The sequence below is a fragment of the Chrysemys picta genome, chromosome 9 (assembly GCF_011386835.1).
Source record: "Chrysemys picta bellii isolate R12L10 chromosome 9, ASM1138683v2, whole genome shotgun sequence".
Classification (NCBI taxonomy): domain Eukaryota; kingdom Metazoa; phylum Chordata; order Testudines; family Emydidae; genus Chrysemys; species Chrysemys picta.
The window spans coordinates 91,545,024-91,569,843 of NC_088799.1; the positions used below are offsets into that span (position 1 = coordinate 91,545,024).

General features: G+C 43.9%; 1 protein-coding gene across 1 annotated transcript; it reads right to left on the bottom strand.

Moving 5' to 3' along the window:
* Positions 1 to 273: 273 nt before the first annotated feature.
* LOC135973454 (uncharacterized) lies at positions 274 to 2,458 on the bottom strand. The gene is made up of 2 exons (XM_065556649.1): positions 1,518 to 2,458; positions 274 to 916 (listed from the first exon to the last, which is right to left on the bottom strand). The coding sequence occupies exons 1-2, from the start codon at positions 2,056 to 2,058 to the stop codon at positions 414 to 416; spliced, it is 1,044 nt and encodes a 347-aa protein (XP_065412721.1). The 5' UTR covers positions 2,059 to 2,458; the 3' UTR covers positions 274 to 413.
* Between the last annotated feature and the right edge of the window lie 22,362 nt (positions 2,459 to 24,820).

Sequence of the window (24,820 nt, forward strand, 5' to 3'; positions counted from 1 at the left end):
GAGTAAGGGGGAGACCTTTATGGCGGGGTGGGAGGTTGAGGCAACTCGCCTGGCCGCTGATTACGCGCAGCCAGACACCAGGGCGGTTAGAGGAGCACAGCAGGGCGCGGTGTGCATCAGAGAAGCTTTGAAAACGAGTTTTGTGACTGGCCAGGCTACTGTGTGAAACTTCTGTTTGTTTCTCCTTGATGAACCCTCCAAACCCCCCCCCCCAACCTGGTTCACTCTACTTCCCTGTAAACCAACCACCCCACCCCACCCTCCCCTCCCGCTTGCAGAGGCAATAAAGTCATTTTTTTTAACATTCATGCATTCTTTATTAGTTCCTTACAGAGGTAGGGGGATAATTGCCAAGATAGCCTGGGATGGGTGGGGGAGGAGGGATGGAAAAGGACACACTGCATTTTAAAACTTTAACTCTTATTGAAGGCCAGCCTTCTGATGCTTGGGCGATCATCTGGGGTGGAGTGACTGGGTGGACGGAGGCCCCCCCACCGTGTTCTTGGGCGTCTGGGTGAGGAGGCTATGGAACTTGGGGAGGAGGGCTGTTGGTTACACAGGGGCTGTAGCGGCGGTCTCTGCTCCTGCTGCCTTTCCTGCAACTCAACCATACGCTCGAGCATATCAGTTTGATGCTCCAGCAGACGGAGCATTGCCTCTTGCCGTCTGTCTGCAAGCTGACGCCACCTATCGTCTTCAGCCCGCCACTTGCTCTGTTCTTCCCGCGATTCAGCCCGCCACCTCTCCTCTCGTTCATATTGGGCTTTTCTCATCTCCATCATTGACTGCCTCCACGCATTCTGCTGTGCTCTATCAGCCTGGGCGGACATCTGCAGCTCCGTGAACATCTCGTCCCTCGTCCTACGTTTTCTCTTTCTAATGTTCACGAGCCTCTGCGAAGGAGAAACATTTGCAGCTGGCGGAGGAGAAGGGAGAGGTGGTTAAAAAAGACACATTTTAGAGAACAATGGGTACACTCTTTCATTACAAGGTCGCATATTTCGGCTTGCAGGCAGCCATCGTAGGCCACAGTGTTTTGGCTTTTTTAACCTTCTTAACATGCGGGAAAGGTTGCAAACAGCAGCGCATTTCCCATATCAAGGATGAATTGGGTTGTCCATTTAAAATGGGGTTTCAATGTAAAAGGAGGGGGCTGCGGTTTCCCGGTTAACATGCGGCACAAACAAAAGTAAACCCCCCCCACACACACACACACACACACACGATTCTCTGGGATGATCACTTCACCCCTCCCCCCACCGCGTGGTTAACAGCGGGGAACATTTCTGGTCAGAAGAGCAGGAACAGGCGCCTCTGAATGTCCCCTTAATAAAATCACCCCATTTCAACCAGGAGAGCTTTCTGGAGATGTCCCTGGAGGATTTCCGCTCCATCCCCATACACGTTAACAGACTTTTCCAGTAGATGTACTGGCCGCGATTGCCAGGGCAAAGTAATCATTAAACACGCTTGCTTTTTTTTGTAATGTTTACAAATAGTTACAAAGTTACACTCACCAGAGGTCTCCTGTGTGCCCTGAGGGTCTTGGGTGAGTTCGGGGGTTACTGGTTCCAGGTCCAGGGTCACAAACATATCCTGGCTGTTGGGGAAACCGGTTTCTCCGCTTCCTTGCTGCTGTGAGCTACCTACAGTACCTCCATCGTCATCTTCCTCGTTCCCCGAACCGTCTTCCCTGTGTGTTTCTCCAGTGAGAGAGTCATAGCACACGGTTGGGGTAGTGGTGGCTGCACCCCCTAGGATCGCATGCAGCTCCGCGTAGTAGCGGCAAGTTTGCGGCTCTGCCCCGGACCTTCCGTTTGCTTCTCTGGCTTTGTGGTAAGCTTGCCGTAGCTCCTTAATTTTCACGCGGCACTGCTGTGTGTCCCTGTTATGGCCTCGGTCCTTCATGGCCTTGGAGATCTTTTCTAATACTTTTCCATTTCTTTTACTGCTACGGAGTTCAGCTATCACTGCTTCATCTCCCCATATGGCGAGCAGATCTCGTACCTCCCGTTCGGTCCATGCTGGAGCTCTTTTGTGATCCTGGGAGGACTCCATCACGGTTACCTGTGCTGATGAGCTCTGCGGGGTCACCTGTGCTCTCCACGCTGGGCAAACAGGAAATGAAATTCAAACCTTCGCGGGTCTTTTCCTGTCTACCTGGTCAGTGCATCTGAGTTGAGAGTGCTGTCCAGAGCGGTCACAATGAAGCACTGTGGGATAGCTCCCGGAGGCCAATAACGCCGAATTCCGTCCACACTACCCCAATTCCGACCCGCAAAGACCGGTTTTATCACTAATCCCCTCGTCAGAGGTGGTGTAAAGAAACCGGTTTAAAGGACCCTTTAAGTCGAAAGAAAGGGCTTCGTTGTGTGGACGTGTCCAGGCTTAATTCGGTTTAACGCTGCTAAAGTCGACCTAAACCCGTAGTGTAGACCAGGCCTTAGAGACTAACAAATTTATTAGAGCATAAGTTTTCGTGGGCTACAGCCCACTTCTTCGGATGCATATAGAATGGAACATATATTGAGGAGATATATATACACACACATACAGAGAGCATAAACAGGTGGGAGTTGTCTTACCAACTCTGAGAGGCCAATTAATTAAGAGAAAAAAAACTTTTGAAGTGATAATCAAGATAGCCCAGTACAGACAGTTTGATAAGAAGTGTGAGCATACTTACACATAGTGTTGTGTAGACATACCACTAGAAATTAAAGACCTGGTTTCCTGTTCCCTTCTCTAACCATAAGAAAACATTCCCTCATCACTACATAAAGTTACAAGCTTTATTTGTGTCCAATAGCTCTGACAATGTCCAACACGCTTACAAATACAAAAGAAAGCACAGACCCCGCCCCACCCCAAATTGTTTACACATTAGAAAGACTAAAACAGACAAAATAGGGAGGAAAAGAACGCAACATTCTAGTAGAGTGGCCAAATGGCCACATCCTGAGAATACAATTTTTTTTATTACTACATTACTAATACATAGACCATCCCTAAATACCTGAAAACTTCACCATGGTCAGTCCAGTAGTTTCTTGTCAGGCTTATGGTAGTAAGAGGAAGGGATCTGCATGTGGCAAGGGTAGCAGTAGGGCTGGTTGAATGTTTTCTGACTGAACAGTTATCAGAAAACATAGATTCGACTAAGTCAAAATGTTTCACGGGAACATACTGATTTCATCTACATTTTTGCAGGAAGTAATCTAAACTTTTCATTTTTACTTTTGTTACAATATAATATAAAGTCTAAATGTTTCTATGCAGTATTCTATACTTTTGAATATTTTGTATCACAAAAAATTTCCTAGATTTCAACTTTTCATCCCGCTTCAGGGCAAAATCAAATTTTGAAATCTCGGCATGGATGGAAATTTTATTTTTCAAACAGCTGTAGGTAGCAGTCTTGGAGATTAGCTCAATATATCAGATGTGCCAATACAAGCAATGGTGAGGAGATGCTTCTGCAAGAAACAGACAATGAAGATGATGGGGCCGAATGGAGGGATGAGCAGGGCAATGTGAAAAGAGATGAGGGCAGATAATGCTGATGTTTGTGCTAATTTACTGTCTGTCTCATGCCTCTCCATTACCCCAGCTATCTGGTACCATAGACACAAGAGTCACTGCAATAAAGTATAGCCTCAGGGAGGGATAGCTCAGTGGTTTGAGCATTGGCCTGCTAAACCCAGAATTATGAGTTCAATCTTTGAGGGGGCCACTTGGGGATCTGGGGCAAAATCAGTACTTGGTCCTCCTAGTGAAGGCAGGGGGCTGGACTTGATGACCTTTCAAGGTCCCTTCCAGCTCTAGGAGATGGGATATCTCCATTAATTATTATAATGAAAGAGGGAGACTCTCACCCTCAGAGGCCCCACTCAGACTGGATCTGCAGCATTTTCTGCTCTCATTCGAGTGCCAGCCATCCACTGACCAGCATAATCTGAGTGCTGGTTGACAGCCTAAGAGAAAAAGCAGGCCTTCTACCCAATAATATGTAAAGCCATAACCAGCTCTGGGTGTGCACTGGAACATCTTGGAGGGTCTTGTATGGCAATATGTGGCCTTTACATTTCACTCCCTATTCCCATTCTGCTAAAAAAAACAAAAAAAACTTGGGGGGAAATTGGGGATAGAGCTGGAAAGAAAAACAAAATCCAGCTGTTCTACAGGCAACATGGCAGTATCTATTAGTGACCAACTACAGCCCCACACGTACTTTAAGTACATTGAAGCCAATAGGACTAGTCAGGTACACAAAATTAAACACATGCTTAATTGTTTGCAGGATTGGGGCCTGTGTTATTGTAAACTCCTACATACAGTATCACCAGCATAAGGGAAAAAAATCTGAACATGGGATAAACAACTTCCCCTCAGAATCACATCCTATGTTCAGACATCTTCTTTGCTGAAATGTCTATCTCCTGACAGAAACTAAATTAAATTTCTCCTCTGCTGAGAGCCTGCTGCGTACATGTAAATTTCAATGAAAGCACTTTCATAAAGAGCACAAAAACATTTCTGAGCAGCATCAGCCATTGTGCCATCATGATTGTTATGACAAGCTTCTGATCTTAGCAGCCTCTTCCAAAGCATCATGCAAACTATACTGGTTTTTCATAGGATTAGGTACAAGCCTTAAGTCAGATTTTTTTTATTTATTTGTTTATTAACGTATAGTAAAACTTGCAAGAAACGTTTTGAAGGTCGATGTGATTAATTACCTCTCCAAGTAAACACACATTTTTCCACTTTTGTGTCCTGAATCTCCTACAGATTGCCTATAAAAAGCCTGGACAGACAGACTAATTCTCAACCTGTCATTCTTTGAATATACTAGTTTTCTCAGCTGTGATAAATAGCTGCTTGTTGATGCACTGAATCTGCAGGAGTACAAAAACAAAAACAAAACAAAAAATCACACAAACCTCTTCCTATATTATCAGAAAAGAGAAAATGCAAAAGCCTTCATTTCAGCCACAGTGCAATGACTGTCAAATCTGCATAAATAAATCATAAATGATTAAATTATTGATGTGTATCATTTAGGAATCTTTTTGTTTAACCATAGATGTCTTCCTCTTTTAATTATTCTATGCTTTGGGGGAAGAAATATATAGCTTTATTTGTCTAGCACAGTTTTGCAGCCATTCAGTTATCTACAGAGATCTAAAAGTTGTTGACCCTGCCAGCAAATAGCAATTATGGGTTCACAGAGAACCTGCTGTCTTGAAGCTTTGCTATAAGGTAGCCTTCAGCTTATGAACATGATACCCGCTTTTGAAATACACGAATCTCTGTGCATCTAAAATAGACAGAAGTATTAAATATAGAAAACAGCTTGAGAAGTTCCATTATAAAGGCCAGTTAACATTCATATATTTAGCTGATGTTTACTTTGTTCATTACTTTCTCTTATTAAATAATCGTGGTAATGATAGTTCTTCTAAAGCAATATGCATTCAAAATATTCAGAAAGAATGGTTTTGTTGTATGTAATAGCTTGCTTCTCCTTAAATATCACTTTATGAGACGTGTGTACAATAAATCTCCCTGTCTGATAGTCACAAAAGCATGAATATCCTATCTCAAAATATTATGGCCTAAGATCTTATCAGAGGACTGTGGCTCTATTAATTGTAGCCCTTCACCCTGTTAAATGCAATTTAACACAAAACTGCCACACTACAATTTGTAGGAGATGAGGGAACAAATTCTAAATGGAGGGAAATAAACTTGTTATATACTACTGGCCCCAGTTTGCTTCTTAATGACTGTCTATTGCTGGCTTAGCACAAATGAAGGAGAAAGTCCAGCCCCCGCATCCCAGGGAGGTAGCAACAGCTTTGTCCCATCTCCAATGACCTTGACAATTGTACACCACCAATTTTAAATCAAAACTGATGGATTAATCAAGGCTGATTTGAACCTGGTGCACTCTGTCAGGGTCTTTGATCTTCACGCTGCAGTAATTTTCCATTTTAACTGATTCTGTCAGGGGTAAGGCTGTTAAGACAGCAAAGTGCTCTCTACCTCCTTTCTGCTACAGAAAAGCAATTTTCACTAACACTAGCAAGGAATTACATTACAATGGTGAAAAGAAAGACATGACCTAATTTTTGTCAGATACTGCTGGCCAGCAGTGTGTGTGCTGGGGTTTCAGAGGCTGTCCTCAAATGTGAAAGGTCAACAAAACAGGGAGGCATGAGCAAGCGGGACCCAGGCATTCCTAAAGCTCCCCAACTCCCTCTTCCTAACCCCATTTTAGTTTTAGGGCTCCCTGACTTTCAATGGAAAATGAACCACCAGTCTCCCCCCATCTCTAATGGAGCAGCTGTTGTGAGCTTCTGCAGCACAACAGTCACCGTACATGTCACAGAAGGTAAGTGTCCTAGAGGGTTATAAACCCCACAGGTTATATAAACCCAAAGATACAGTGTTAGGCAGCTTCCCCCCACCCGCCGGCCCCAATCCATGAACATTTGCCATATAAGATCATTCACATTAATCATAATTACAAGACTGTCCTGGGCATGTTTTCATGCAAAACCTACTGGATTACCAGTGAAGTGGAACAGCAGTACAGTCTGTGCTGCCAGCTGGCAACCCTGAGTTCCAGGAAGGATGGAGCTGGCAGGCTGGCCCGTGGTCCTAGGGAGGCTCTGTTCATTATGCACCTTATCTGCTCTAGAGGAGGGAGAGACAGCGGACAGCACCATTTGTACACTCAACTCTGCCTGAGTGATCCAGAGAGCCTAGTGCCATTAACTCTGGCAAGAGCTGCTCAGTTTCCCCTCTAGTTTGGGCAACAAGGAAGAAAGAGAGATTCTTCCAAATTCCAAGAGAAATCAGGAAGGATGTGATTTTTAACATAGGAAGATGAGCCTATAAAACATTGGCATCATGCTCAGCTCTGAGGACAATAGCATCATATGCAGGTTTGCCAGCCTGTCCTGCCTCTGCTTCCCTATTCACGGGACAAACTGCCCCGTTGCTGCCCAGTGGGTTGCTGGTAGTTTTAACCACATGTTAATTTCTCCCTTTGGGATTAGCTCTGGGGAAAGCCTTTCTCCTGATTACAACCCGTCTACCCTTTAACAGACCACTATCAGTTCTCTCTGAAAATCTCTCTGAAGGGAGATTGTTACATCCCTGCTGTTAACACCACATATGAATTGGTGCAATGACACTGTCTGGGCCCCAGGAAACATGCCGTTAACCCCCACTCATCTTTCCCCTCCACTTACACAGTCAGTGAATTAGAGCCAGGGAGGGTCATGTGATTCAGCAGTACTGATTGGCTGCTAAATTAGACAACCTATTGACCTGCCTGTACAAGCCATCTAATTTAAGCCACTATCTGCATGGCTGCACATTCAGTGCTATCATCCCTGATGCTGGTTGAAATACACCACTGGCATAGGCAGATGCAAATCCATTGACTTCAGCAGAGTAGCCTCATTTATATCAGTGGTGGATTTAGTCAGTTTCTCTACCCTGAGTGCTCAAAAGTTCTGCAGAACTATGCACAGATGCCCATTATCACGCATCTACTCTGCACTAAGGGATCTGCAAAACCCTACAGGATTTGTTAGCAAGATTTCAACATGTTTGCACATAGGAGTCCATGAAGAAGTGGATAATGATCTCTTATGTCCAGGTTACTAAAACCTTTGCTAAATGGAATGGTAAAGGCTCCTCCTGCAAAGTTTGAAGACATCTACAGAGGACTGACACAAAACTCAACAAGGACTTCTTTGAAGTCATTATGGCCTATTAACTGTTTACAGAATGCAGAACTTGGGAAATATAACTGTTTGAACTCCATCGGCTTTAGAAGTTACATAGCCCAAGTCCCATGTGTCAAAGTGAGACTATACCAGTTACTAAAGAAAGTTAGTAAATGCTAATTTAGGAACTGCAATATTCATATCGATAACAGAATGCATTGTGATACTCCATTCAAAGCTGTTACTGAGGGTCAGTATGAAGCCTCTGTTATATTGAATGTAATAAGTCCATGATGTGGAGTCAGAAGTGCCTATCAGAGGAACTCTCAGAAGAAAAAAGGTCTACCACTATCTGAATTTGATCAGTGGAACTACAGTGCCCAACTACAATGGATGGCCCCTCCCTTAGAAAGGAAGTCAGGGTCAGATTAGAAAATAGACTAATGGTGATATCCAATGCTTCACCCACACATGATATGGAAATGATATTCCATTCACAGAAGATTGTGTTGATTTTCTTAATATGACCATTCTTCTCCTTTCCTCTGTTCTTTTATCAGAAATTAACTAGTTAATTGTTGGATGTAACTTCTCAATGTTGACATCTGAGTTATCATAATTAGGCTTCAGAGTTAACTCCCCCATGAGATAAATGGGAGCAGTTCACACCTTTCTCAGATTTATTAGTTCGGTTGGCTGTAGAATGAGGAATTGGTTACATTCAGTTCACATTTTGAATGTTATCTTCACAACCACAAGAGTTACAGACATTTTATTTTAAGTCAGAGCTTGGAGCACAGGATAATGGCCCCCAGAAGAGATACCAGCTCACCAAGCTATAGCTGCCTGGCCCAATTTGACCCCGAATATTGAAAGCACGCAACTGAGCTAAGGCTGCGGGGTCCCAGCTCTCTAAATCTGGACAGATTACTTAGCCATGACGTGCCTCCATCTCCCCCTAGAGATAATATACACTTACCCTCAGAGGGGTGCTTTGAAGACAATTTCACTAGCATTTACAAAGCACTTCCTGTCCAGCAGGGAAAAGTGGTATGGAAATGCAAAGTGTCACTATTGCAGGGCCTCTCTTCTGAAAGAGCTCTTTTCCTAAGCTTCTTCCAGCCAAGCACACTCCCACCTCGAAGCTGCAAAATTTTCTTAGAACACTCTTAATCATGGAGCAAACATGTTCTTGTTGTTTGTCAAATATAGGCTTTTAATTACAGTGGAATGAGGCAGATAGAGTGGTGACACGCATTAATATTGTCATTATCAGGAGATAACCACACCATTAATACATCCCCATAGAAACAACAGCCTGTGCTCGTGTGAATAGATGGGCAATCATGAATTAGATGGAGTCATTTTACATTTTATTTGGGCAAGAAGGATAAAATCAAGACGGAGTGTGAAGTACAGGGCAGTTACTCAGGAAAAAGGGCAGTTTGTACTTTAACTTTACAGTTTGGAGTTGTATTGTCCTGGTCTAGTCTGTACTGTGGATCTCCATAACAGACACTCTCTAACGGTAGCCCCTGGACCACTAGCAGTCTGCATTCTGGCCATTCACATTGAACTGGCTCCTCCTCCTTGCCTCTTCACACAGCGCACAGTCAACCTGTGGAACTCCTTGCCTGAGGAGGTTGTGAAGGCTAGGACTATAACAGGGTTTAAAAGAGAACTAGATAAATTTATGGAGGTTAAGTCCATTAATGGCTATTAGCCAGGACGGGTAAGGAATGGTGTCCCTAGCCTCTGTTTGTCAGAGGGTGGAGATGGATGGCAGGAGAGAGATCGCTTGATCATTACCTGTTAGGTTCACTCCCTCTGGGGCACCTAGCATTGGCCACTGTCGCCAGACAGGATACTGTGCTGGATGGACCTTTGGTCTGACCCACTATGGCCATTCTTATGTTATGTTCCATTGCTAAATCTCAATACATGAAGGTAAAAATACACATGTTCCCCAAACCACTTTTTGGTTAAGCAGTTGGTGTTGGGGCCAAGGGATGTTATGGGGGTTGTGAAAGAGAAGAAAGGTGATCTGCAGCATTAGAAACCCGGGTGTCAACAAAGCACTTTCTTTTAAGATGTGGGTCCCCAATATAAAAACGTTTGAGAACCCCTGGCTCTGAGATTAGCCTCCAGTGTGAAATTAATCCAGAATACGAAATCTCCAGTGCAGACTGGCAAGCAGGTAGTTGCTTATCGCTTTACCATAAGCTTAGGCAGATGAAAGACTTGATTTTATGCTATATGCAGTGTTGTTGTAGTCATGTTGGTACAAGGATATTAGAGAGAGTGGGTTAGGTAATATCTTTTATTGGACCAACTTCTGTTGATGAGAGAAACATGCTTTTAAGCTTATACAGAGCTTTTCTTCAGGTCTGTACATTTCCCACACCTGAAGAAGAGCTCTCTGTGTAAGCCCAAAAGTGTGTCTCTCTCACTATAGTTGGTCCTATAAAAGATATTACCTCACCCACGTTGTCTCTTTGATTTAACTTTCTCAGAGCCTGCAATGGCTTCCCTTGTTTCCATAGGGCAGGTTTCTCTTTTCCCTAAGGGGGGATATGATATGATAGAGGTCTATAAAATCATGACTGGTGTGGAGAAAGTAAATAAGGAAGTGTTATTTACTCCTCCTCATAACACAAGAACTAGGGGTCACCAAATGAAATTAATAGGCAGGAGGTTTAAAACAAACAAAAGGAAGTATTTCTTCACACAACGCACAAAACTCCTTGCCAGAGGATATTTTGAAGGCCAAGACTATAATAGGGTTCAAAAAAGAACTAGCTAAATTAGATGGCTATTAGCCAAGATGGGCAAGGATGGTATCCCTAGTCTGTTTGTCAGAAGCTGGAAATGGGAAACGGGATGGATCACTTGATGATTACCTGTTCTGTTCATTCCCTCTGGCACTGGCCTCCCTAGCATTGGCCACTGTCAGAAGACAGGATACTGGGCTAGATGGACCTTTGGTATGACCCAATATGGTTGTTCTTATGTTCCTATCACCACAAGCCAACATATAACCCACCTCCCCCATTATTTTCATTTACATGGGCTTGGAAGGAATCCCATCATTTCACCTTTATTTCTGTACTTCACAGCCATGCTAAACAGCCTGCATCGTACTGAGTTGGGTGTAAACCATTTCCTTCTATTGTATGGAGTGTCAAAGTTGCTCAAGTGTGTGCCCTCAGGACAGCTTCCGTAGTTGAAGCGTAGGGTAAACCTACACCGCAAATACAGGGTCTGACGGCAGCACACGTAGACGTACCTGAGCTAGCTTTAATCAGGCTAGCTCAAACAACAGCAGTAAAGCCACAGAAGTTCTGGCTGTGCAAGCCTGACCAGGACCCTTGGTACTTACTCAGGTGGCTAGCCAATACTGCTGCGGCTTCACTACTATTGGTACCCGAGCTAGCTAGTTTAATGTTAGCTGGGATACAGTTACACATGCTGCAATCACACCTCTAGTTGCAGTGTAGGTACATCCCAGGAGAGGCTATAAGTCCTAGAACTACTACAGCTAATGAGCACTAGTTTAGCTTTAAAGTTAGCAGCCTGTTGTGGGGAGTCTTTGGCCTGAGTTCTAGTCCAAAGTCACATGAAGAGTTCTGATGGCCAGTAGGCTCTTTCTATACAGGTAAAAATAGTTGGCACTTGTAGTGCTCTCCTCACAAGAGCCCTGTGAGGAAGGAGAGTATTATCATTGTTTTACCGCTGGTGAAACCCAGGCTCAGGGAGATGAAGTGATTTGCCCAGCAAGTCAGTGACCTAACCAGGACTAGAGGACCCAGGTTCCCAACTCCCATAGTCCACTCACTCTCAAAGTAGCTACAGGTTTGCTAAATCCTTGTTTTTACGTGGCAGGTGTGCTCAGACCTTCTCACTTTGGATAGTGAAAGGTTAAGGTTTGGACTGGATTAAATGAATGTAAAGTGCTCAGGGGACTCTCACAAGTTATGGATCCAATATGCCGTATTACCCAGATCTAATAAAGGATATTTCTCCAGACTAGAAATTATATTGCCTCGGTTCTATCATAAACTGCTCAGACACAGCTATCACCACCTTTCAATATCATCTTTTAGAGTTCCAGCATGCTGCAAGGCTCTAATTAGTCTATTTGGTCTTTTATCATTTGTTGATCTGCTACCCTCACCATTGTTTAGATAAATCACAAGAGAAATAGAAACGTGGCTTGGGCCACATTACTGATGTAGAGTTCTGGCAAAATTGCCTTAGTTACATTAATAAGCTTTCCCCATAGGGCAGATGCAGCTCATGCTGCTGCGCAGCGTTAATTTCTCATTTATTTGGATTCTGTTTTGATTTTCTGTCTCTTGTTAAATATCTTGTTCTTTTTTCACATTGATCTTTGGAATTTCCCCCATATTAGCTACACTGGAGACCAACTCCACACTACTCTAATTTGGATTACAAATAAAAGTTTTGACAAATCCATCTCAAGTTCTTTCTTTGGGGAAATATCTTGTCACTTTTCGCTGGGCTAGGATTCTTATTAGACTGGTTACTGCAACCATTTGTTCTCACAATCAAGGGCATATGCCAGGAATGGCTGGATATTCTACCTTCCAAGGTCCTCTTGAAGATTATTCTTTGGACTTATACTTCATATTGGTGAAACCTCCAGCTTAATAAAGTGATCAACCCAGTTTTCTTTTGTTTTTTAAATACCGGTAGTTGTAATCCAGGATAGCTAGTGATGATACACAGCGAATGCATGGAGAATCTACTGAAAATTCCATCAGCCATCTACCCATCAGCCTCACATCTGATACAGCAAATGGTTATTTAGCTCTTGCATGCCGATGTCTTGTTCTAGTGTGCGGCTGAGGTTTCATACTTGAGTAAGGTAATTTTTTACTGATGTGTGGTTTCTATTTCAGTGAGTGCTTGACTTGTGAATATGGCTTAAAAAGAAAAAGGACCATGTGGGTATGGCACAAATTGAGGGGTCAGGTCACTACAGTTCTGGCTTTGGTAAGTCATTTAGGGCCTCATTTTTAGAAGTAAAGAGCATCTACAGCTCCCACTGACTTCAACTGGAATTGTAGGAAGACAACTCCTCTGAAAATCTGCATCTTAACTTCACTGGGCCTCAATTTCACCCATCTGTAAATGGGTGATCGTAACAGCTCCTCAAGGCACTGCTGCAAGTTTAAATTGCTATGTACTTGTGAAGTACTTTGAAAAAACTCAAATGGAAAGTGGTATGTAAGCACTACGGGTAGGATCCATGAAGGATTTAGATGTTGTGACACTGAGCATCACGGCACCTAGAAAATCACAACATCACCGATCTACAAAGTAGAGTTAGGCACCTAGGCTCCCTATACAATGAATAGGGAGAGGTAGGGACCTAAGAACGTGATCCACATAAGCCGGCATGCTAGGTGGGGAGCTGCCTAAGAAAGACAGTTGGAGATGCTAAGGAGAGGGGTGTGTACCAAGCCCTGCCCCTCTTTCAGAGATAGGCACCTAAGTCCAGGCAGCAGGGAGATTCCAATCGCCACTTAGTGATCCACCAGCAGGAACCCACCACCTGGAGTCAGGCAGCTTAGTAGCCTGAGATGTTTCTTGAAGATCTAAGTTAGAAAATGGAGGAGAAGAAATGAGAGGGGAGCCCACCTTATAACTATGGGCACAGTGGTAAGTGTATTGCTGGGATGTGGGAGACCCAGGTTCAATTCCATCCACTCTGCCAAGGTGGGGGGATAAAGGATTTGAACAGGGGTCTCCACCTCTCAGGAAAGTGCCCTAACCACTAGCCTTTGGGATATTCTGATAGGGATGTATGACCGGGGTTCCAGGGGAGCCAACTGAGATCATTCAATTAGGGTGAACTGCAAAGAATGGGGCAGACAATCCCCAAAGCTGGTGGATATTCCAATACTTAGATCTACCAAAACAGCACAAAACAGCTTCTTTCATACCTTACTGGTTACCCAGAAACAACAACACAGTTCCCTTAAAGCAACCCAGCGTTGGGCCTCCACCCAGACACCCATGTCAAATATGATGAGGATCACTGAAAATCGTATTCATTATATAAAAAAAGTTTTACAAATCCCAAAGGATCGGACACATTACCTCCCAGGTTAATGAATATTCCAGATCTTACCCAAATACATGCTTACAGCCAATTCTTAACTAAATTAAAATGTATTAAAAAAAGAGAGTATTGGTTAAAAGATCAGTATATATACAGACATGAGTACAGTCCCTGAGATTGAATTCATATTAGAGATGGTGAGCGTTGTAGTCACAAAGAGTTTTTTCAGAATTAGTTCATAGGTTATAGTCCAATATTTATGTTCAGGGTGTTCCAGCTTAGAACTGGGATCTCAGCCTTACAACTTAAGCTTCCCTTGCATGAAGCATCAAGCAGGTCTGAGATGACAGGATCAGGACCCAAGGGTCTTTTATACAGTTTTTAACATCCAATTGACCATACAATCCAGGGAGAACAATAGGCCTTTGATGTAACCTTCTGTTTCCCAAACCTCACCAGTAATTAACTATATTAATTAACATAAGACAATTTATCCATTAGGCAGTCTATCACAAACTTTAAAGAGACATATAGAGACACCCAAGATTCATCTGAATGTTAATATTCCCTTTTGATCTCTGAATCAACAGCTATAGTGACAGACAGGAACTGTGTGTTTACATGGCTAACATTTAACAAGATTAATAAGTAAACATATACAATTAGTATCACCTCTAATTTCTAACAATATAGGTTTGCACTTCAAAGTTCTAGCCTATCTAGCATGGAATGGCCTTAATTACCATTTACATACTGTTCAAACATCTCTCTAATGGTTGACTTTGGGTTATTTAGCCTGCAAGCTGCTTAACCCTTTCTGGCCATACACCACATTTTGTATAAGATTTTTTGCAATTATATAACAGTGATAGCAACCATGATTTTGCATGGTCATATTTTAATTTGATAACATCACAGGGGGCTTACTCAGTCTCTCTGGTTGAAGTTGTTCCACTATGGATAAATAATGAAAACATGGCAGGGAAAGGGGTCCTGAGTCTTTCACTTCCTAGGTGAGTGCCCTAACCACTGGGCTAGAGTCATTTTCACACTCTCTCTAGCTGAATGATTGTTCTACTGTAGGAGATACTTAAATAGTGCTCCTTTCTCTCTCTCTGCCACATGGGGAATTGAACCTGGCTCTCCATACGCCAGGCAGCTACGCGAACGGCTAGATTACAAGTTATAAGGCAGATGGTACCAAGGCTACCTCTTCCTGCCCCCCTTGGATTTTGAATGGGCCCCAATCCACTAACAAGATCAGAGCCACCTACTGAATTGGGCTCTACCTGCACTTTAGGTGGCTGACCACCTGTCTTTCGCTTTGTGCCTCGTTCCGGGGGCTAAGGGGGAAATAGGCAGCAGCAATGTGCATGCTCAGAGGCAGAAACACAGGCACCTAGGGCTCTTTTACCCTAAACACTTAGGCACTCCGTGAGTTCAGGGGGTGAGTTTAACAGACTTTTCTATTACATCACTGTGGCAATTATTTTTGTATATGCTTATTTCAAGCCCTTTCCATTTCGTTGTCAATGGACAATACAGGTGTCTCTCCTCTCCCTTCATTCTAAGATTAACATTGGTGTTAGCCACGTGGCTGAAGAGAGACAGCAGTCTAACAACAGCGTATGGAATCTAGCATCAGGATGCAGCCACTGCCTGACTTTCCCTTGTAAAGACAAACTTCCTCAGGTTGGTTTGGCAAGTCCTCCTTTTCCAGGCCAAACACAAGAGTCCAAATAAAACAAAGCATCCTTGGCTCTGCACAGGCCCCAGCCTTCACCCCTCAGTGCAGTGGTGAGCATCAATTTAAGGTTCTCCCTGGACAAAGTCCTTCAGCTTGGTTGCAGGGAAGTGGGAGGCGGGCTTCCTCCCACACTCTCTGCCAGCCCCAGCCAGAGACCCCAAACAAAGAGTAGCTGCACAGACCAAGCCTCAGGCCCCAACCAGTCCCAGGCCAAACAGTTTATCCTCTGCTTTCCCTGGGCTCAAATCTTCAGCCCTTAATGAAGGGTTCACTCGCCTGTGGTCTAGGGGCTCACAAATAGTCCTCCCCAAGCTTTTCTGACAGCCCTCTGCTGGAGAGCCATGGTTAGTTCCAGATGTCCCTACCAGTTCTGGCTTTACCCCAGAGAAGGGCTGGCCCTTAAGCTGGACTTCCCCCAGGCTGATCCTCTGGGCCTTCTTCCATGTCGTTTTCACAAGCAACCTACCTACCACATATGCTCCCCTTCAACATCATCATCATCATCATCATCAACAACAACAACTCCTCCTCCTCCCTAGGCCACTGGGAACACCCATCCAGCTATTGCCACAAGCAGCTCTTTTATGGCCCTGCTATCACCTGACCTTCTCAGTCACCTGACCCCTCAGAATATTACAATTCCCTGCTTCTATCCTTGAAGGGCCGAACCTGGGACCCAGACCTGCCCTTAAGGGACAATCCACCCTTTGACAGAGTTATTTAGGGAACATTAATAACCCCACCCTCAGGGAGTGTTGGTGTGTGTAAGTTGTTTGTTTCTTTTGCTGGCACAGTATATAGTTTGGAGCTGCATTATTCGGTAACCTTGGATACTCTTGTGACACTCATTACTATAGTATCTGAGCACCTCACAATCTGTAATATATTTGTCTTTACCACACCCCTGTGAGATAGCCCTTTCTTATCATTCTCATTTTATACATGAGGCACAGAAAGACTAAGGGAGCTACTTACAGTGTGTCTGTGGCAGAAGAGGGACTTAAACCCTAGTCTTCCCAGTGCTAGGCTAGCACCCTGACCACGAGACCACCCATCCACATTGTACCTCGTTTTTCTTTTATTATTTGTCTTTTATTCTTATATCTTTTTTTAAAATTTACTCTAAACCAGAGGCCTCACTGTTATGCATCTCTGCTTGAGTGGTCCAGATATGTATCTTGCTAGCAATAGACTAGCAAGTCATAAACAGTGGGGGAGATGTATCAGATTTAAAGACAGCTTTGCTTCTCTTGTTCCAGCTCTGTACCACCCACATGTGGTTAAAAAGGGAATCTTTTGCCACTATTACAAGCTCAGTTTTGCTACTTTTTCTAAAAATTTCCTGAGTCAGGGAGATACACATAAATAAGCAAAAGGGCAACTGCTAAACAGGTATAGAGCTAGGAGCAGTTTTTTAAAAATACATCATTTGATTCACCCAGTTTGTTCTAGCCCATCTCATCTGTCAGGATTCCACTCTGGTACCATTTCAAAATGCAATGCTTAGTTGAGCTATAAAGCTTCCAAGGGTTGATTCAGCTGTAATGCAGCAATTGGAAACCCTCTATGCTTGAGGCTGCAGTGCCAAATGGAAAGAGACGAGACATTTTAAGTCAATGCTCACTAGAGCTAACAGTCATCCATTTTAATAGATACATTTTAGTTTCTTAGAATTAATCTTTCTCTAGGATTTTGTTTTATGGCAAAATCAGGACAGATTATTTCCCTTCAGATTCACTGTTTTTTTCCATTTGAATACTAACAGGGGGTTTTCCAAACTTTTTTTGACCTTGCAAACCTTTACACCTGTGAGTAATTCTTATAAACCTCTCACTGACATCACTGTATTATCTGTGAGTAAGGGCTTCTAGGTGCAGGCCCAGAGAAATGAAGGGCCTAGTCCAACACATACAAGTCAGGAGACCTAGGTTTTAGTCCCAGTACTGCCACTAACTTTTTGTGGGTATGTCTACACTTCCAGCTCCAGGAGACATACCTGTGCTAGCTCTGATTGAGCTAATGCACTAAAAATAGACTGTAGCCATGCCAACAGAAGCAGTGGGTGGGACTAGCCACCTCAAGTACATACTTAGCATCTTTGACAGGTACCTACGTATAAACTCAGGGTGGCTAGGCACTCCCCCCACAGCTACACTCTGTTTTTAATGTGCTAACTCAATCAGAGCAAGGGTGGGTAAGTCTACTCAAGCTGAAACTTACACCTCCGGTTCGAAGTGAAGACGTACCCCGTGTGATGTTGGGCAAGTCACCTCAACTCTTTGTGCCTCACTTTCCCCATCAGCAAAATGAGGATAATGATTCTTATCTACATTCGGAAAGCACACTGAGATCTATAGGGTGGCAAGCATTATATTAGTAAAGCATCTCAGTCTGGGAGCAATGTATTTTATCTAATGTGAAGTCTTGAATGACTGCAGCCAATGCAGTTTTTGAAACCTTTGACTCAATAAATAAATAAATCCTACCACCATGTAAACAGTTAAGACACCATAAGGAACAGTTTGAGTAGTTCTGGGTGCACTTAGTTCAGATACATGAGTTGAATCCATATGGTGTATTAATGATTCGCCAGCAAGAAAACAATTTCAGGAGTTATTCATTTAAGCAGTAGTTTCTACTCCATCTAAATATCAGAAGCAATAAAGGCTCCTCCGCATCTAGTAAAATAGATGAGGAAATAGTATGGTATTAAATCAGAGAATGAGAGCCAGATGTTGGGGCTTCAAGGAACACGAGATATTTTTTATGATTATTTTTCTATTTGGGTTATGTGCAAATAAAGCTTCCAAGATAGTGGATTGCTGGCTCAGTGACACCCTCTCGTCAGTTAGGCACAAAGGTAGGGGGGCTTTGCAGGAGAAAGAGATGGCATGGAGGGGTGTCCACCTGCTCTGTCACTCCAGAGCAGTGCATCTCACTGAGTACACCCCGCTGTCCTTTCTCCACCAGGCCATTGTACCTGCGACTGCCAGAGAGAGGGGCTCACATAATAAAGCTACTAGCCGACAAGGGGCTGAGTATCTCCTAAAAGGAGGTAGGCATCCTCAAGCTCCACCTGAGTCAGGAAAGTTGAGGAAAATCAGCACCTTCAAGGAGCAGGCCCTAAGGACCTGATCCTGAATCACTGACCTCAATGGGAATTTTGCCATGATCTTCAATGAGCGCAGGGTCAGACCTAAAGTGGATGCTGCTGTTCCTCTCAGAGACAAAGGGCAGCAACTCTACAGCACTTCCAGCCTGACCCCCAGGGGTCCCAAGGTGCCTGGACCAGTGCCTCATTGCTATATCATCTAGAGTGCTCATCTGGATACATTAGTGCTCCATATAGATGAGATTTTTTGTCCTAGTTCCCATAATCCAACATTTAAATACTGCAGCTGGATGTTAAAAAGGACGAGGCTATTGTGACTGAATGTAGTTATGTAGCTACCATAAGACGGGGGTAATCAAATCTTTCACTCCAGGAGGATGTAAGCTGATTGCTGACGAGTCATGAAGGAATTATTTCCCACTACTCTAGCAAAACCGGCTGGGTGCACAGTTTTCCTCCACTTTCTGCTGAAGCATCAGCTTTGACCAATGTTGGATACAGGATTTAATGGATCCAGGGGTCCACTTATGTCTTGCAAATCCTGTGACAATGCTGCCTTTGCTTGGGAGATTTATATACAGTGGTTTCATTCAAATGTAGCAGTAGTAAGGAGCGGAACATTTAAAAAGAATCAGAACAGTTTCTAAAGCATATTGTCCACCTGTCAGTGCCTTTTGAATGCACCATTGCTAGTGCTTTCGTGTACGTGCTCCTCCACAATAAAGGGACATGGAGGTTACAGCTACATGGGAGCGGGAGGTGCAATTTCCAATCCGGGTAGACATACCCACACTAGCTCTGAGTGAGCTCACATGCTGAAAATACAAGAGTACCTGCAGCAGCGTGTGCAGCAGGATGGGCTAGCCACCCAAATATCTACCTGTGGTTTCAGATGGGTTCATATTCAGGCAGCTAGCCCGTCCTGCTGCTCACATAGCTAAAAATAGTAGTGTAGAGCTGTGGCATTCTCAGAGGTGCTAAGGAGCTCCTGACGGAAGCCAACTCCCCTCAACTCCCACTGACTTCAGTGGGAACTGAGGGCATTCTGCACGTTGCAGAAATGGGCCTACAGGGCGCCATGTTCCTCCCTGTGATTAAAGATGTTGCACTGCAGGTTCCAGAGGAAAAGCTTTCATTCTCATTGCCGCTGCATTTTTAATCGGATGGAGCAATAAACAGGGACCATCCATTAGTCCCACTTGAGCATGTTATACTCACAAAACAATAAAATAAGGAAGAACGGAAGTAAAGTCTGCCGGAGAGAGCTCAGCATAAATCTGTCTTGTAGCACACAGCATCCAACTGATCGTCACATTTGGGGTCAGGAAGGAATTTTCACCCAGGTCAGATTGGCAAAGACCCTGAGGGTTATATACCTTCCTCTGCAGCATGGGACACGGGTCACTTGCAGGTTTAAACTAGAGTAAATGGTGGATTCCCTGTAACTTAAAGTAATTAAATCATGATTTGAGGACTTTAGTAACTCAGCCAGATGTTTTGGGTTTGTTATAGGAGGGGGTGGGTGAGGTACTGTAGCCTGCAATGTGAAGGAGGTCAGACTAGATTATCATGATGGTCCCTTCTGGCCTTAGAGTCTATGAGCTTGAAATGAAATTTGTCTCACGGCAAACAGGCAAGCAAATAATTTAGAAATTTAAAGGTACAGTGAACAGAAAACAGGGTCACCACAGGTACATAGCTATATACCCCAATACCTATCTGTCTAGGTTTATCAGTCTAACTATGTGATGTGCTGTGTACAGGATTATACATGGCAGCATAACTGAATCAGTCACAGGTTGTTTATTTGGACTGAATGCTATCACTTAAAAAAAAAGTTTAGTGGAACATATTAAGAAATATATTTTACTGATAGTCAAACTAATGTCCCTTGTCTCCCTCCTGACACACACACACACTCTTCAAACTGTCAGAATATTGTCATCGTCTCCCATTCAGAAAAGCACCCCCTTTGGGCTTCCAAAGGACCTTTCCTTCACATGGTATATTTAGTCATGGGTATGCGTGTCTAACAAAGGATTAACAACCAGGCCTTGGCCTCCCCAGCACTGTATGGTTACAAATTTGATGAATGAGTAGTAATACTTTCCAGTTAACTAAGTCTCCCCTCAACACCCATTTGAGGCAGAAAAGTATTATTTACCCTCATTTTACAGATGGGAAAGCAGAGGAACCGAGAGGTTAAGTCAGTCAACCAAGCTCCTGCAGTGGGTCAGTGACAGGGCTGAGAACAGAACCTAGGAATCCTGGCACAGAGGCCTATACTCCAATACACAGACAACACAGACTCCAAGTGCCAGACAAACCTCAGGAATGTCATTCTGTCATCGGCTTCACGTGCGTTTTGAGCAATCGCTCACAGCAGCCCTAGTTTCACAAACTGCCTTAATGGCTCCTAATTGGGAAATCAGAACAGACACCAAATTCTTTACAATCCAAATGACTTATGAAAGGCACTCAGGACAAGGTACATTATTCAGCACTGGATGACCCACTGCTGTCAACAAGAGAGCCAGCCTGTGAGGCACGCTCCCAGGAGGCCAAGTCGCCCAGCATGTGAGTAACCTGCCCGACACTGGCCTGGAGACAGCGCCACAGCTGCCAAGGGGGGAGTTAGCCAACCGCAGAGCCAGATGTTGCTGCAGAATAGCCACATTCCAGAGAGAAGATAGATGTCATGCTTACACCAAGCACATGCCGTCTGCTCAACAGCTGCCATGTGAACTTCCGAAGAGTATTAAAACCAGGAGGAAGGAGGATGCGGAATTGGTGAAAATGCAGGTGCTAGTTACAAACAGGCTCCTGTTCAGGGACAATGGAATACACCTCTACCTCGATATAACACGACCCGATATAACACAAATTTGGATATAACACGGTAAAGCAGCGCTCCAGGGGGGCAGGGCTGTGCACTCCGGTGGATCAAAGCAAGTTCGATATAATACGGTTTCACCTATCACGTGGTAAGATTTTTTGGCCCCTGAGGACAGTGTTATATCGAGGTAGAGGTGCATTTCCTGATCAAGCCAAGAGGTCAGTGACATACTGTGCTAGAGTTAATAATGTATATTTACAACATTCTGTTGGGTGGGGGGGGGTTTCTGAGTGGGTAGCAAGTAGATGAGGGTGAATTCAGAAACATTTGGATTCTGCTGATCATGGATCGAGCAGAATGATGAACTCACAGAATGCAAATATTGTCTTACTTCTGTAACACTGAACACTGTGACACCAGGGTGTTTCAAGTCTCCTGTCTACTACATCCAGGTGGGACAGGTTTATGAATGCTGATCTCTCATCCTGGCCCTCATCTCATGTCTCGACTACTGTAACATCCTCCTCTCTGGCCTGGCAAATCCCATCTTGCCTCACTTCTTGCCTTCAAAATTGTTCTGTGAAGACCTTTTTCCTGGCTTGTCACTTCAACCATGTCAGCTACCCTCTTTGTGTCCCTCCACTGGCTTCTCCTTCTTCATCACATCACTATCCTGGCCCCACCTATCATCAAGTATGTGGTATCAAGACATTGACCCTATGCCTTGGTCACCTAAACGACATCAATCTCAATCACCCATTTCTTAAATTTTCCAAAAACCACCTCCGTGCTTTCTCCCAGTTCAGAAGCTAGACCTAATTGGTGGACAAAAATAATGAGGCAGCACTTTAATAATGAGGACCTTTTGGGGTCCTTAAAAGAAAAGACTGGCTAGGAAGCACGTGTGTAACAACTGCTGACTGAAAGAAAGGGAAGAAGCAAGTTTCACCAGCAGGACCACCATCTCCTGAGATCCCAGGATCTACTGTGACACCATTGGGACTTTGTCCCCTGATCCTGAGCAATATCCTGACCAGATCAGACTAAGGGAGGGACCCAGATGACATCACCATCTCCACTGGCTCTGGCTTAATCCTAAATACCATCTGGGATGTGAGACTTTCTTTCCCTTCATTGTGTAATTTTCCTTCCCCATCTTCGTTCTTCTGTTTCCTATCTCTCTCTCTTTTTCCCTTCTGTTTAATAAGAGCCTGGCTTAGCCAGCCAAGACTGTATATGCTGCAACACTGCTGTGAGCCTGTGACCAGAAAAGCAGCTAAAAGCAATGCCCTAAACAGCCCAATGCTGGTACAAGTTTGCCAGGTCTCAGAGTGGCTGATCAGAGTGTATGCTAGGCCTGTGTTTCTCCAACAGGCAGGCTACAAATGAGAGTCAACACCAGAGACAGAAGCTGCATTTTCTATCTTTGAGGTTCTGTTTTTTCACCTCTTGTGTTTGTCCTGTTTTGTCTTTTAGGAACTGGGATCAGACTTTAAACAACAACAGCTCCAACCCATCTCACTTAAATGAATACAACGCTCCTGCAAAGTCACCATCAGCAGGTCCAGAAAATTTCTGCCACATGGAAAAGGGTCCATTCCCCCCCACTAACAAATTAGAAATTCATATGGGTACTCCTGTTACCATTAACACATACAGCAGACCAGCTCATGAACTGATGGGGGAATAGCCTGCTGGTAAGTCTTTTAACCTAAAAAACTATGGTAAGCTACGAAACACTGAGCGCCCACAACTCCCACTGAAATTTATGGGAGCTGTGAGTGCACAGGGCTTCTCGTGATTGAGCTTTTTCTTCCTTTTGTTTGAGCCCAAGCCAGCATGATGCTGCACACTTCCTGTAAGTCACTAAAGCATGCTCAATCCTCAAGGAGTTCATTTGATGCTGATGGTCCATTGCACTCTCCAGGAGGGGTTAAGCATGTTGCAGGATGGAGTCCTTTTTTAGCATGAGCTGTAGAATTACTGGTGTCAATCTCTTCACTGGTCCTGTTTTGTTAAATCAAAAAGGTCCCCCTTTACAACACTACCTGTTACAGTGAGTCAGAAGATTCCTCTATGAAGGCTACTGTGGTATATATGCCAGCTTCATCAGATGAATTCAAAGTAATTCCAGGTCAAACCTTCAATCAAAGACACCTCTTTAAGCTTCTTTTCACCCTCATTAAAGAGATTATAGAAAACCGTGCAGGGAGTTGGGGAATTAACAACATGCCATTTAAAAGAGCTCTATTAAGGTTTGGGTATTTTTATAGTTAAAAAAATACATTTGCAAATTATAAATCTAAAGAGACAATTCCAAAAGCATTTTGAGAGCCTTTTCACTTCATCTATAAGGGGGGAAATGGTACAGGTGGCTTAGAGGAAAGAAAATACACTGCCTAAGCCTTTTTCTTGAATAGGATCCTAACTAGCCGTGTTGCAGCTGCAATGAAGTGTCTTCCATTCCTGTGATTTATTACAGTAAGGACCACGTCATCTGCCAAAGCGTGCTTGCAAGTTACAAAATGGTTTCCTAAGGAAACGTTAGAAAAGGCAGATTTCAGAGGCTGTTTGCATTTTTACTCTGATTAGTGTCTGTGAAGATCTTTTGAAAACTTTTGTATCAAGCACAAATACAAAATCATTGCCAAAGAGTTTTCATCAGGAAGGAAGCTCAGTTGACTCAGAGAATAGGGATGAGTCCTGAAAGAGAATGCTTACAGAAGTGAGGTATTGAAAGAAACAGAAACTCAAGCAGTTCTTGGCAGTCTTCAAGCACACTATACTATGGACCAAATTGTTTTGTGTTTAACATGAAGAGCTGTTCACAGAGGGATGGGTTATTTTAATAGCTTTTTAACTCGACCTTGGACACCAAGGTTCAAGTCAAATTTAAGTAACAAATTAAGGGCTTCTTATGGTGGGCACTCACTGCTGGAGTTCTTCCTGGGAGCCCAGTGCAGAACCACAGTTCCATCCCTGCCTCAGTTTCCCCTAATAGACATTCAGTGACTTCAAATGAGACTCTGAGGTAGTAAACAGTGCCCCTTCAGGGGTCTATTTATTTAACCAAAGGCCAAAACGTGGTACAAAAGCAAGCCTTCAGCTGTGCATCCTAGCTGGGGGCCTGAGTTCATCTTAGTCAGTCTGCCCACCCGCTGCCTCCTCCCTTTCCCCCTCCTCTACCCATCTGTGTCCTCCATCCAGGCTCCTTACCAGTAAGGCCCTCTTGACCTGGGGCCCCGACTGTAGTCAGGCCTCCTGCCATCATCTAGGACAGTGCTTCTCAAAG

What these genes read in the sequence shown, in the direction of transcription:
- LOC135973454 (XM_065556649.1), bottom strand. Translation starts at nt 2,058, where the DNA reads ATGGAGTCCTCCCAGGATCACAAAAGAGCTCCAGCATGGACCGAACGG. An exon ending in GGGCACACAGGAGACCTCTG is followed by an intron (nt 917 to 1,517) that starts GTGAGTGTAACT and finishes CTCCTCCGCCAG; the next exon opens with CTGCAAATGTTTCTCCTTCG.